General features: G+C 41.3%; 1 protein-coding gene across 1 annotated transcript in view; it reads right to left on the bottom strand.

Annotated features, from left to right (window-relative positions):
• RPS6KA5 (ribosomal protein S6 kinase A5) overlaps nucleotides 1-13,375 on the bottom strand; it is a 179,092-nt gene that overhangs the window by 20,917 nt on the left and 144,800 nt on the right. The window contains exons 8-12 of the mRNA XM_046007694.1: nucleotides 7,577-7,727; nucleotides 3,811-3,972; nucleotides 1,640-1,765; nucleotides 1,137-1,270; nucleotides 369-462 (exon numbers count right to left, since the gene is read on the bottom strand). Of these exons, the coding sequence (XP_045863650.1) occupies nucleotides 369-462; nucleotides 1,137-1,270; nucleotides 1,640-1,765; nucleotides 3,811-3,972; nucleotides 7,577-7,727 (667 nt within the window). The remainder of the gene's footprint in view (nucleotides 1-368; nucleotides 463-1,136; nucleotides 1,271-1,639; nucleotides 1,766-3,810; nucleotides 3,973-7,576; nucleotides 7,728-13,375) is intronic.

The raw sequence follows: 13,375 nt of genomic DNA, 5'->3' as shown, positions 1-13,375 counted from the left end.
GCTTACAACTCTCTATATTCTATTCTGGAAGTGAAAAGAAGGTTGAAGGCTGATCATTAGTGGACTTCCTGAGAACTCTCCAGTGATTAAGCTATGGTGGGCAGCAGCTGAACGGGTGACAAGCAGAGTGCAGCTTGTGACAGCGCCCCCGGCTCTGCCTCCTCTGCCCTTGGCCGGCGTCCTAGATGCCCACTGAGGGAGAAGAGCGGATGTGAAAGGATGCATGGGTCTGGGGGAGGGGTAAGAAATTTCTCCATCTTCTCCAGGGGCTGGGTCTTATCCCACGTCCCTGACTCTGCCCTGGCAGCACCAATGAACCTGGGAAGAAGTAAAACCCGCATATGCACAGAAAAGTCGTGTCAAAATACCTGATCGTGAAAAACTTCGTGCAGCCTCACGATATTGGGGTGTCCTTCACAGAGCTTCAGAGCTGTGATTTCCTTCTGAGTATTGGCTTCCATCCTGCAAGAGGAAAGTAGTTGGCTCCACGTACCTACCCCTTCTTCACCAAGTTTTTAATGTCTGGATTGTCCCAACCTGGCTTTTGTGTTTGTTGACAGTGCGTTCGGAAGGTAACTGTCAAAGTGTCACAATGAGGTCTCTGTGACAGTAGTGAGTCATCCTACCCCCACCAGAACAAGTAATGCGTTCTTCCCGAGAAAATGATTATTTCTGAATCAGAAGAGAGCCAATCCTATGAAGAAATGGATGCCTGACTTGCCTGACGTTTTGGTAACAGGAATATATAATCACGGAGGTAATCTGGAGTTACCGAAACGACGAGCTGGATCTCAAAGCTACCGGAAAATTGCTAAGTCATTTCAGAAAAAAAGTATTTCAAGTCTCTAACTATTAGGAACAGCAACAGCTGCTGAGCACGTCTGATTGCCACAGACAATGTTCTTGCAGGAACCTCGAAAGCCTGTCACCCTGTGATTTATGTCTCAAATGATGTACTTCACCAGCAAACATCTATTAGAGTCAGAAGGATAATGGATGAGCTAATGAACTGAATGGCTACACCCATGGGTGAAAAGCTTTACAGGAAACCACTGATTTTTTAAATAAAAATCCTAATTTACAGAATTCACTGACCAGGATGAATCCATACAAAAGGACGTCACGCACAGTCCTACCTTTTGCTGATTATTTTGACAGCGAACGCTTGGTTACTTTTTTTGTGTGTGCACTTTCGACAAATTGAAAAACTTCCCTCTCCCAGCGGCTTGTCCTTCAGATCCAGGTCGTAGTGCTGATAGAACGGGGAGTCCTGATAAGAAACCAACATCATTTAACTTAATACTAGGAATGCAGAGGTATAAATGACACGGTCAAGTAAAAAACATTATTAATGTTAATATATACGCATGGGGTACATTTAGAATCTTCTAAGATTCATCTTCCTTTTAGCTGATTTCTATTTTCACCTATAGAACTTTTAAAGACACAATTTGCTAAGGACTTCATTGAAATGGATGTGACTAATTCTCTAAGGGAAATATTGCTATTTCCACTTATTCATTTCCTAAAACGGCGTCTTAGTCAAATGGGAAGTCTCTTCCGTTCACTGGCCTTGACAATGTTAATTAGTGTTGGTATTTAAATCATACCTATGTCATTTAATTAACCATGTCTATACCTTCATCATTGCGCTCCTGGCAACATTGGTCACCCCAGGACGTTCAACTCCCATGTGAAACTGAAGAGGGTCTATGACAGCTGCATTACGCTTGAACAGAATGGAAGGAGCAACAAAGGAATAGCCCTTCAAAAGAAATGGAAGAGGGAAGAATGAGGATTTGCAATTTTCCAGGTTAGCCCAGACCAGATGTAATAATTTTTTTCTAAAATCAAGAAAAAAGACTGAAAAACGTTCAAATATGTATGAGGATGACTCTCATTTTATTTGTAATCTAAAATGCAAGGTTTTTTTCAAATCAATAGAAAAATGCTTTTCAGAAGGAGATAATGCCATCTTCTGGTAGAATTAAACCAACTCAAAATGAAAGGCAGAAACACCTTCCTTTCTATTCCATCCCCTGGATCTGACTCAGGGCTGTAATTCTTCCGCATTGCTGATAAAAGTTCGCATACAAACACAACTAACTTCTCAAAAAGGGTAGAGTTCAAGGTCTTAACAAAGTGGTCCAAGGGCTCTTGCTTATTATTATTTCGAAGGCTACAGTTAGTTTCTAATTTAGCAATTATTGGCCCATTATACTTCCTTAAACTAAAAATTTTAAATTGAGTTCTGGAAAAGAAATAAAACCAAATGTCAGAAGGATGTGTTGAACCAAAAGTGGTATAGTGATAGATAATTAATCTGTTCAAGCTAGAACATTCACTAGTTCAAAGAACAGTTTTTAAACATCTCTGTGCCCACCCATGTGCTAGAGGTCCAGAGACACAGTCCAGGTGACCAGATTAAACCATACTAATGGGACACTTAATGGCTGTCAAGAAGGGAGCTCTGACGCCATCTAATATAGAGTATTTCAAGTCTGAAGAAGATCTTTTTCTAAGTAGAAAGTCTTTTCTAAATCTTCAGGAGTTGGAAAGCAGTTGATATTATTCACTGAAGATAAAGAATCGGATAACATCTAGTTTCTTTCCATAGTCTGGCTATTGTAGACATTGCTGCTATAAACATTCGGGTACACGTGCCCCTTCGGATCACTATGTTTGTATCTTTAGGGTAAATACCCAGTAGTGCAATTGCTGGGTCATAGGGTAGTTCTATTTTCAACATTTTGAGGAACCTCCATGCTGTTTTCCAGAGTGGTTGGACCAGCTTGCATTCCCACCAACAGTGGAGGAGGGTTCCCCTTTCTCCACATCCTCTCCAGCATCTGTCATTTCCTGACTTGTTAATTTTAGCCATTCTGATGAATGGATCAAGAAGATGTGGTATATATACACAATGGAATACTATGCAGCCATCAAAAGAAATGAAATCTTGCCATTTGCGACGACGTGGATGGAACTAGAGCGTATCATGCTTAGTGAAATAAGTCAATCGGAGAAAGACAACTATCATATGATCTCCCTGATATGAGGACATGGAGAAGCAACATGGGGGGGTAGGGGGATAGGAGAAGAATAAATGAAACAAGATGGGATTGGGAGGGAGACAAACCATAAATGACTCTTAATCTCACAAAACAAACTGGGGGTTGCTGGGGGGAGGTGGGATTGGGAGAGGGGGAGCGGGCTATGGACATTGGGGAGGGGAGGCGAACCATAAGAGACTATGGACTCTGAAAAACAACCTGAGGGTTTTGAAGGGTCAGGGGTGGGAGGTTGGGGGAACAGGTGGTGGGTGATGGGGAGGGCACGTTTTGCATGGAGCACTGGGTGTTGTGCAAAAAGAATGAATACTGTTACGCTGAAAAAAAAAAAAATAAAAAGGGAAAAAAAAAAAAAAAAAAAAGAATCGGATAACAATTTTTATGAACCGAAGAAAATTTATATGGGTAGAGGTAAGATAAAGCAGTACTGTAGTTTTCTATAAGAGAGCCTGAGTGGAAATAAAATTTCGAGTGAAAAATCAGCATGCTTTATATTAAAAAAAAAAACACGTAAGTAATATCTACTATTTAACAGACCATAAGCTTCAGTTAATAATGGGCAGTATCTCTGTATTTAATAATATCGAGATAATAAATAAAATCTTTAATAATATAGAGATAATATTGAAGAGATTAGACAATCTTGCTTTTAAGATGCCAAGAACACTGTCATCTGGAAAAATCAATCTTTTTTCCCAGAGCACAAGCGGCCTGTGTGGGTGAGCGCGGGCCTGGAGATTACCTGGAACAGCCTCTCGGAGCTCTGGGGCACCGCTGCCGGGGAGTAGGTGGGGTCCATCTCCGTGAACTCTTCAGCAAAGTTACTCACGTCTAATTCGTCTCGGATGACAGGCTTAAATGGCGCGGGCACTTTTTTGGCGGCTAAATCATCCCAATTTATTTTCTAAAACAGAGAAAGAAATTTGGTCCAAAGTAGAAACCAATAAAGTTGAAGTATTTTCTGAGAACTGTCTAAGAATAACAAAGACAGATAGAGTTTTAAGTGGTTGATAGGGAAAGAGCACATATTTCAAACCAATAATTAAAAAAAATATATAAATATATTTATATTAATTTACTATATTTATATATCTTTATAAATACATATTTATATATAAAAATCATGTGTGTATATGTATATATAATTTATATTTCTATATACATATATTTGTGAACATATATACATATATTATTTGTATATGCATATACATATATATGTGTATATGTATATACATATATAGATATATATTTTTTTCTCCTCCCTAAGTATGAGCACATTTTCTGACTGCAGTTGATGGCTCCAGCTAAAGCTATGTCTGAAAGATGAGATGGCCTTCCATCACTCTGGGGTCTTGCTGTGTCCTCTGGGGGGCACCAGGATATCCTAATTCACCCTTAGGGATAACAGAAAAATTATTTTTGTCCTGACCCTCCTGAGAAAGATGTGAGGCCAGAACAAAACTTTATGTAATAAAGGGCTTTTCAATGCTCTATGGATATGAATATTAATTCTAAAGGAATATTCCCGTTTTCTAGAGGCCATGTTAAGTGGTTCTTGGCCGATACTTGGTTGCCCTCCTGGTCATTTGGACAGATTAGAAAATAAACTCACTATAAATCATGTACTTTTTTATGTCTATAAGTATAAATGATACTGCCATACTGATGTAATAATGATTTACATGTTTAACTATTCTAGCTTTTTAAATACTGCTTGTTCTTTTTCCCAAGGGATAATCTGAGCCCTCGTCCCCCACCATGCCAGACACTGACTGCCTGATAAAGTGCTATGTTTTATCGTATTCAAATTCAACTCTGTGCTCTATATTCTTTGTTGTCCTTCTGTCACTTAAAACAACCTCAGGGATTACTTGCTGAATTGAATCCTGCAGCTATCCTATTAACATATTTCCTCAAATCTAAGATGTCATCACTGATAGTGAGATACACCATTGTTTTATGTACCATTAAGAAAGAAAAGTCATCACCAACTAGAACAGTGATGCTGGCTATTGTCAGACGCATTCCGATTTCAGAGATGCTTGATGACATTCGGGAAGTTTAATCCACTAACATTAAATGTTTTTATCATGCCCTCTTGTGGAGGTAATGTAGAAAAAAATCATTAGATTACAGATCTTCACGTTTTCCAGTTAAGAGTGGGCTTTAGAGATCATTTAGCTCATCTCCTTTATTTGATCCACATGGAAACTGAAGGCTCGAAGTAAGAACTAACCTTTTTCACTTAAACAGTAGCTAGTGGAAGGGCCAATCTCTTGATTTTCTAGTTAGTAGTGTTCTGTCCTCTGTGTGGCTGTAATGTTTTCCATTATAAGCATATGATTTGTGCTTGGCTATTTATACACACATTAAAAGAAACTTCTAGAGTAAAGGGGTAATTTAAAGAAGTATGTTGTTAGCAGGAGAATGTTTGGTAGAAAACCGAGTGCTATTATGTTCCTCTCCACCTCCTCTCCATTTAGGTCTTTGTAAGTTGGAGTCTGGTCTTCCCTAAAGTGTCCTTGCCATTTAAAAAGCAAGGCAATTAAATGACCTAAAAGTACTATTCCAAGCTATAGAAAAGGGAAATTTCTCTAATATGAAAGACATACTATAATACTGACAAATATAGGGAACCACAGAGAAAAAGATCCTAGGAAATATGATTGAGGTATTTGGCTTGAGTATTTCTTGAATTTTACCTTATTGTTAAATTTTGAGCCAGATTTCTCAACAACGTATTTGAAATAGCTTGTTCAAATATTAATCTTTGTAAGACATGCTGATTTATGAAGTGCACACACTGAGAAGTTTATTTCATTCTTAATGTATTTCTGCTATTGAACTTCCGTAAGATGTATAGTAATATACTTTTAAATGGGTGACAACTGAGAGACTGATGCTCTTTTTTTGAGTACAGAAATACAGAAAGGTAATTCTTATTCTCAACCATTATTTGTTTTTCTATATTTAAAAAACAATAGATGACATAAATAGCAGAGTTTTTCTTTGTTTTGTTATGCTATTTTCATTTGTTTTGCTGATAATACTGTAAAAACTCAGTTTGGAGAATAAAATAAAACTTGGGTGGTCCTTTTATTTTATTTATTTTTAAGATTTTATTTATTTATTTGACAGAGAGAGAGATCACAAGTAGGCAGAGAGTTAGGCCAAGAGAGAGGGGGAAGCAGGCTCCCTGCTGAGCAGAGAGCCTGATGCAGGGCTTGATTCCAGGACCCTGAGATCATGACCTGAGCCAAACAAAGGCAGTAGCTTAATCCACTGAGCCACCCAGGAGCCCCAGGGTGGTCCTTTTAGATCACGAATATTTAGAAGTCATGTTTGTTGAGGTGATGAAATTATTTAAAAGTCATAAGTTCATGGGGCACCTGGGTGGTTCTGTCAGTTAAGCATCCGACTCCTGATTTCAACTCTGGTCCTGGGATGGAGTCCCCAGGTGGGTTCTGCATGGAGCACTGAGCTTGGAGCCTGCCTGGATTCTCTCTGTCCTCCCCTTCCAGCATCCCATCCCCTGCTTGCACATGTGTGTGCTCCCACCCTCTCGCTCTTAAAAAAAAAAAAAAAAAAAAAAAAAAGTGGTAAGTGCAGGGTTTTAAAAACTGAGGTCATGGTGTCCCAGGTTGACCAGCCAAGCTGACCAACTTAACTTTTGCCCCCAGTTATCTAAAATTTTGGAGGATTTTTTGTTGTTGTTGTCACTAAATTGAGCAAACTAAGCTGAGCAGATACATTGGTGCTCTGCAGAATGGCCTCATTAGGCTTTCTCAGGAAAAGCAAAAAAAAAAAAAAAAAAAAAAAAGGACAATTTAATTCTATGTTGCAGTTATGCAACTGAGAAATAGATTTTTTTAAAAAGGTTTTATTTATTTGACACAGAGGTAGAGAGTATAAGTAGGCAGAGCAGCAGGCAGTGGGAGAGGGAGAAGCAGGCTCCCCACTGAGCAGAGAGCCTGATGTGGGGCTCGATCCCAGGACCCTAGGATCATGACCTGAGCTGAAGGCAGATGCTTAACTGACTGAGCCACTCAGGCGCCCCTAGATCAATTTTTAATTATCTGAGATCACTCCTCAGAAAAGAAGGAAAAACAAAATCACTGTCTAGAAGGTGGAACACAGTAGGGGGAACGGCTCATGAACTAAGAAAGATTAAAAAAGCCTTTTCAGTCCATATGCCTAAATTTCAGAATCATAAATAGAAACCAATACTCAAAACTGGAACCAATAAGCATATGGAAGACTGAATGCCATTATGGTCCTCCCCACTCTCACTTCACTTAGGGAGAAAAAGACTACTTAGGTGTCTCCAAGTAGAATTCTGATCCTTGGATTCCTCCAGGGGCCCTGTAATTTTTTTTATAAAAGTGCAATGTATGTGAAAATAGGGAGCAAAGATCCCCAAAAGGGACCACATTCACTCCTTTCAGCAAGAATGCCAAGCACTCTGCAAATAGCAGGGCACACAAAACCATCTGTTCAATATATTTCACCTGAAAAAAGAGATGTTCTTTGATTTCATCCGCATCACGTGGGCCACATCCCAATCTTTTCTTGGGATCTTTCATCAAAAGACGCTGAATTAGGTCTTTAGCTAAAGCACTCATTTCTTGAGGATATGGAGGCTCACTTTTTAATATTCTCCTGTAGGCAGATAAAACTTGCTATTAAAACAACCAGACGATGACGTTAGTGACAGTATTCTTAGCAAAACAAGTATCGTGCGACACACTTTGAAATTGAACTATATGTGAAAAATGGAGCAAGAGTATTTAAAATGAGATACCATGAAATCAAATTTCTGAAACTTAAATAAGCAGAAACAAAAAGTGTTGGATCATTTTTCAGTATAAGTCACTCCTAGTAGGAAGCCACTATCCCGAATATTTAATTGGAAAAAAAAATATGAAGGCCTGGGACCTCCCATCTACCGACTCAATTCGGATGAAGATTTCCCAATGGAAACAACTCCTAATAAACTCAAGGAAGTCGATCCAGCCCTCAGATTTGAAAGGACAAAAGCAACCCCAACCATACCTGCCTCTCTTCTCCTTCCCTGTGTGCTAGCGAACAGCAGGGCCCAGCAGAAAGGGGAAGGGAAGGCCGGCCAAGACAGGGAGAGTCAGAGCCACTTGGACATGGCTTCACCCCTAATATCTGAACGCGAGCACCAGACCTGGGGCTTTTCATAGGATGAGAGCACCTGCTTCATTATCTGCTACTAGTAAACACGCAGGCAAGCCCTATAGGGAACTCAAAGAGAATGTCTACTATTTATTACGGAAGGTAAACAATTAAGATAATCAAGTTTCTTGATTATATATTTGAATTTATTCTAAGGTCAAGGAAGAACTCAATCCAACCAAATGTACCTTTTGCCCTTGTTAAAAGGAAGGTCAATAATGAGACGGGATGATGAAGGGGACAGGTTGAAATTAAGAAGCTTAACACAGTATACATGGAAATAAATAGTTATTCCTTTATTTGGATTTGCAAAAAGATGGCCTGGGCTGCATTAAAATATTAGTAACTGTTATGGAATAAAACCAGGTAACATGTTGGTAACAGACAGCAGTGTGGTAAGAACAGACTCTGGGGCCAGACAGAATTCAGACTCCGGCTGTGTGGCTTACTGGCTGTGTGAATCTGAGAGATTTGCTTGACCTCTCTGTGCCACGGTTTCCTTAACCTAAAAGTGGGTAAGATGGTGCTTAAATGGGGGAAACAGGAGGAGCAGTGCTTAGCGCTGCCCCTGAACATAGCTCCCGTCATGCTCCCTCCGGCTGGAAGCAGGAAAATGACCAGTGATTTGGGACTGAAAATTCCAGCAGTGTTGTTCATTTCAAAAGCTAATCCGACTTCTTGCACTCCATGCTGGGGATGCGAAAAACGTCGGCAGAACAGGGGAAAAATAAGCAGTGCCCTTTTTTTTCTTTTTGATTCTTTAGGATGTGCCCAGGGCTCACAGCTGGTCAGGGCTCTTGGCATCCGAGAGACTCCTCTCCGCAGATCAGGCACAGGTATACTCGACAGAGACACTGGCCGCCCTGTTTCTGAGGCAAGAAGAAAGACAGCTTTTCCATTTTCTCCACCTTGAATGTACTTTTTGCAGGCAGGATCTTTTTGGTCCAGGATCAGGCAACAGACATGTTGTTGCTGACATGTGCTTTTGCCGCCTCAGGGGGGATGGAAAGAAGTGCTGTGGCTGCCACCGTGGGAAGGTGCTGATCCTGTCTGTCACTCCTCACACCCCAGGCGGTGGCCTTCACTGGAAGTCGACGCTGCACCAGGCACCGGGGAGAGCAACAGTCGGGCAGATCAGCCGTGGCGGGTTCTCCCACAAAAGGAGGGTCATGGAGAGAACAGGGTGGCCCCACTGAGATGCCCGAGTGGAAAGAGGGGCAGAGGAGACCCTGTGCACAACTTGAGGGTGGTGGTCTGGGCATGCAAACAGCCTCAGTGGGTGACAGAGGTCGGCGGCAGGTGCCATGGGCTGGGGACTAGAGTTTTCCATCAGGACAAGGCCAGGATCCCATTGGAAAGATACAGAGTGGAAATGTGAAGAGATTTCTGAGAGCAGAGCTGATGCGGGAACATGAAGACTGGCTGATTTTGGGACCAGAGCCTCGCCTTCCTGAGAGCAGCTCACAGGGCCAGAAGCAGCAGTGGGAGGCCCAGCAGGCCACGGCGAGCATCCACCTGGCTCACAGGAGGCAAAGTAGGGCGCTGCAGGAGACACCATGACTTCTTAGGCTTCTTGCTCAGTACACAGAATAGCACAGGGTTTCCTTAGTGTGTGGAGAGGTTCTGAAGCCTACAGAGAGCCACAGGGCCAGGAAGAGGACCAGAAACGGAATGGGTGGGGTGGGGAGGAAAAAGCCCCAGAAGGCTTAAATCTCTTCTCCACCCGAAGATGATCTTGAATTTACCTTCCTCTCATATTGTTTCCTTGAAATGTACTGGGCCGAGATAAATGTGAAATGACTTTGGGGCCTGGTTCCTGTGAAGTTACCCCTGAGAGGTCTGAGCAGACAGGACTATTTAAAACTCAGAGAACACAAGCTTCTGGGTGTTATCTCTTACCCCAAGGGTGTCCTTGGGTAGGGGCACGGGCACCCAGAAGCTGTGCACAAGGGAGTTTTAATATACACTTTCTGTGCTGAGCTTCCCATGCTGGCGTGGTTTATACCACCCAGTTGGTCTAACTGCTAATGGCTGAGTGTGTTCTCTGTGGGCTGGGAAGCCAGGGCAAGGTGACTGGAAAGACCACCGATCAAGAGGTATTTGATGCTGTATCTATGAAAGCTAAGTAAACCTGGTGTCAGATTCCAGCCCACTGTGACCTGTGAATGTGAATGCCAATCCGAAGGCCAGACCAATGCAGCTGCACAGCATGTGCACTGAGGAAATGGGGGATGCAGGTGGAGGATACTGGTTCTAGCCGGTGCTAGTTGTGACCACCCTAGAACACCCTGCAACAAGGACAGGGAGACATTGTTCAGGTGTTGCTGCCATTTTACCTTCAAATGTGCTTATTTCTGAATTGGCAGTAGCCAAGAGCTCTTTCTTTTTAGCTTCAAAGGGGATCTGGGAAACTCCAGAAATGAACTGCCATGGAGAAGGGCCCAAATAAACCGTAGAGCTCTCTGTGAAATCACAACAGGCCCCGAGTTGATATATCACGTCAAACACTTCTTGTGTTTGTTATCGTTTAATCCATACAATAATCCTACCAAAGGCAATGAGTATTATCCCTGCTTTAAAGATGAGGCAAGATTCCCTTCAAATAAAGCAAGAAATATACATACCATTAAAATTTTAAGCAGGTGTTTTTAGAATATAGATGATTTAATATTTTTTTCCAAGAATAAGCAAATAACACAGCTAAGAAGATTTTGAAAAACAAAATACTTGGGAAGGATTCTACATGTTAACTACAAGTTAAAGAGTATTAGAAAACAAAACCATAACACTGAGGTGCTAGCAAAACAAATCAACAGCCAAATCAAATGAACAGAAGAGATGACTTGAAAAGCATCCAGGCACATACACAAACTTACACTGTTTTTGAAAAGGGACCAGCCAACATAGGAAATGCCACACTGTTTGACAAATGTGCTGGGGAAATCAGCTATTTGCGAAATAGCGAAACGAAGCAAGACCTTTGCCTTATAATACAACCTGAAATAAACTCCAAATGGATAGAGGAATTACATGGAAAAAGAAAAATCAAATAAAATTAAAGTCCAAAATATAAAAATGAATATACAGTTTCTTTCTATTCAGGAATGTTAAGTTTTTGAAAACCTCTGTGGTCAAAGAAATTCATAACTGATCAGCTTAAGAATATATGGGTTACAGGGTGCAAACACCAAGATCAGAATTAAAACTAGGATGGGGTGCAAGACGGATGGACGGCAGACACAGAACAAGCAAGGACGGTCCAGCAGTCACAGTAGAATCATGGTGGAAGCAGGTAGGCAGGTATCCACTCTAACAGATGTGATATTTTCATAATAAACTATGGTGGAAACAGTGAGCCTATGAAACATGGTGCATGTTTCGTATGTTTACTAAAACATAACCGTAAGGACTGTCTCAGCAATGGTATTAGGACGATGGGCAATGCTCACTTGTCCCTCCACTAAGGTCTCTGTTCAAGGGTCACCTTATCAGAGCATCTTTCTCTAACCATCCAGACAATATACCCATCCTCTTCATCACTCTTCTTTGTTTTTGCTTCATGAAATTTAAAGACTATTATATATTTATTTGTCAATTAATTATCTCTCCCAACTAAAATGTAAGCTTTCAGGTAGGAGGGATTCCTGTTTTTTTTTTTTTTAATAGCAGTTTTCAGGATGCCTGGGTGGCTCAGTTGGTTGGGTGTCTGCCTTTGGCTTGGGTAACGATCCAGGGGCCCTGGGATTGAGTCTCGTGTTGGGCTCCTTGCTCAGCGGGGAGCCTAATTCTCCCTCTGCCTACTGCTCCCTCTGCTTGTGCTCTCTTTCTCTCTCTCTGACAAATAAATAAAATCTTAAAAATTAAAAAAAAAGGCAACTTTGTTCACTGCTTTTTTCCTGGGGCCTAGAGCACTGCTTAGCACTCAGCAAGTCCTTAACAAATATTTCCTGAGTGAATAAATGTCTGATTATTTTCCATTCATTATACCTTGCTCACTCAGGATCTTTCTTCCTCAGTTGCAACAGAGGCCTGCAGACAACATTTTTGCGTTTTCATAGATGGCATACCTTCTCTTGGGTTGTTTATTTCTATTTGCCCTCCTTTTCAAAGTTCACAATCTTTCCTATTTCATAACTTAAATATTGTTGATTCTCACTTCCTGGTTCCCATGTGGTTCCAGAATTAAAGAGTTACTCATCTGCCTGCCTGAGTTGGGAGGAGTTTCCAGCCAACTTCATTTATTCTAAATAGTTAAGGATGTTATGGTATATCTATTCAATGGTTATGTCATATAGTGATTGCAAAATTATGTTTACAGAGAGCCTGTAATTGGAGAATGCACATAACTTTAAGCAAAATCTGGAAAAGAGGAAATTATATTTCTTGTATGAGCACAATATATCCAAATATCAGCAGTATTTGTCTTTGGGGGTGATTACGTCCATTTTACACTATATGCACATTTCATACTAGAGTGTACATTAATTTTAGAATAGGAGCAATAAAATGAACTTTATTTACAAGATTAGAGATGCACAGAGAATAGCATGCAGGCATGGCCAGGCCAGAAGACTTGAATCTCCCATGAGCGGGCCCCTGTGGCTATTTCCCACCATCTCAAAGGCCTTTTCCACCTGCAGCCTTCACAAACCTTGTCAGTCCCCCCAGCCCATACGATCTTGCCATCCTGAATGGCTGCTTCCTTGACACCCCCAGTGCCCATGGGTCCATGCTGCCTTGGACGTCGATGGCATAGTCATCTTACCACTCAACTATTTTTCAGAACTCCCTGGTGTTATGGATTGTCCTCTGTTTTCTCCCTATCTTCCCAGGCAGTATGTAAGCTTTCCTAGGACAACAACTCTGCCTGTATATTTCTCTTTGGCCTTACGAGGTAAAAACGACTCAGTACATATTCTAGACATTAATGAACTCAGTCCCCCCCTTGTCTGTGGGCCAGTACTTCCCAATCCCCTACGGGCAATAAGCACCCACCTCACTAGGAAAGAAAACAGCAGCACAGAATCAAGTGTGAGCTCTGGGAGAGCATGAAGCAACTTTCCAGGGGTCACTTCGTACTTGACCCCACTCCCAGCTCGAGGGAGCTC

The sequence above is a fragment of the Meles meles genome, chromosome 6 (assembly GCF_922984935.1).
Source record: "Meles meles chromosome 6, mMelMel3.1 paternal haplotype, whole genome shotgun sequence".
Classification (NCBI taxonomy): Eukaryota; Metazoa; Chordata; class Mammalia; order Carnivora; family Mustelidae; genus Meles; species Meles meles.
The sequence above is the reverse complement of the archived record's forward strand: the minus strand, read 5'-3'. Positions and strand labels throughout refer to the sequence as shown.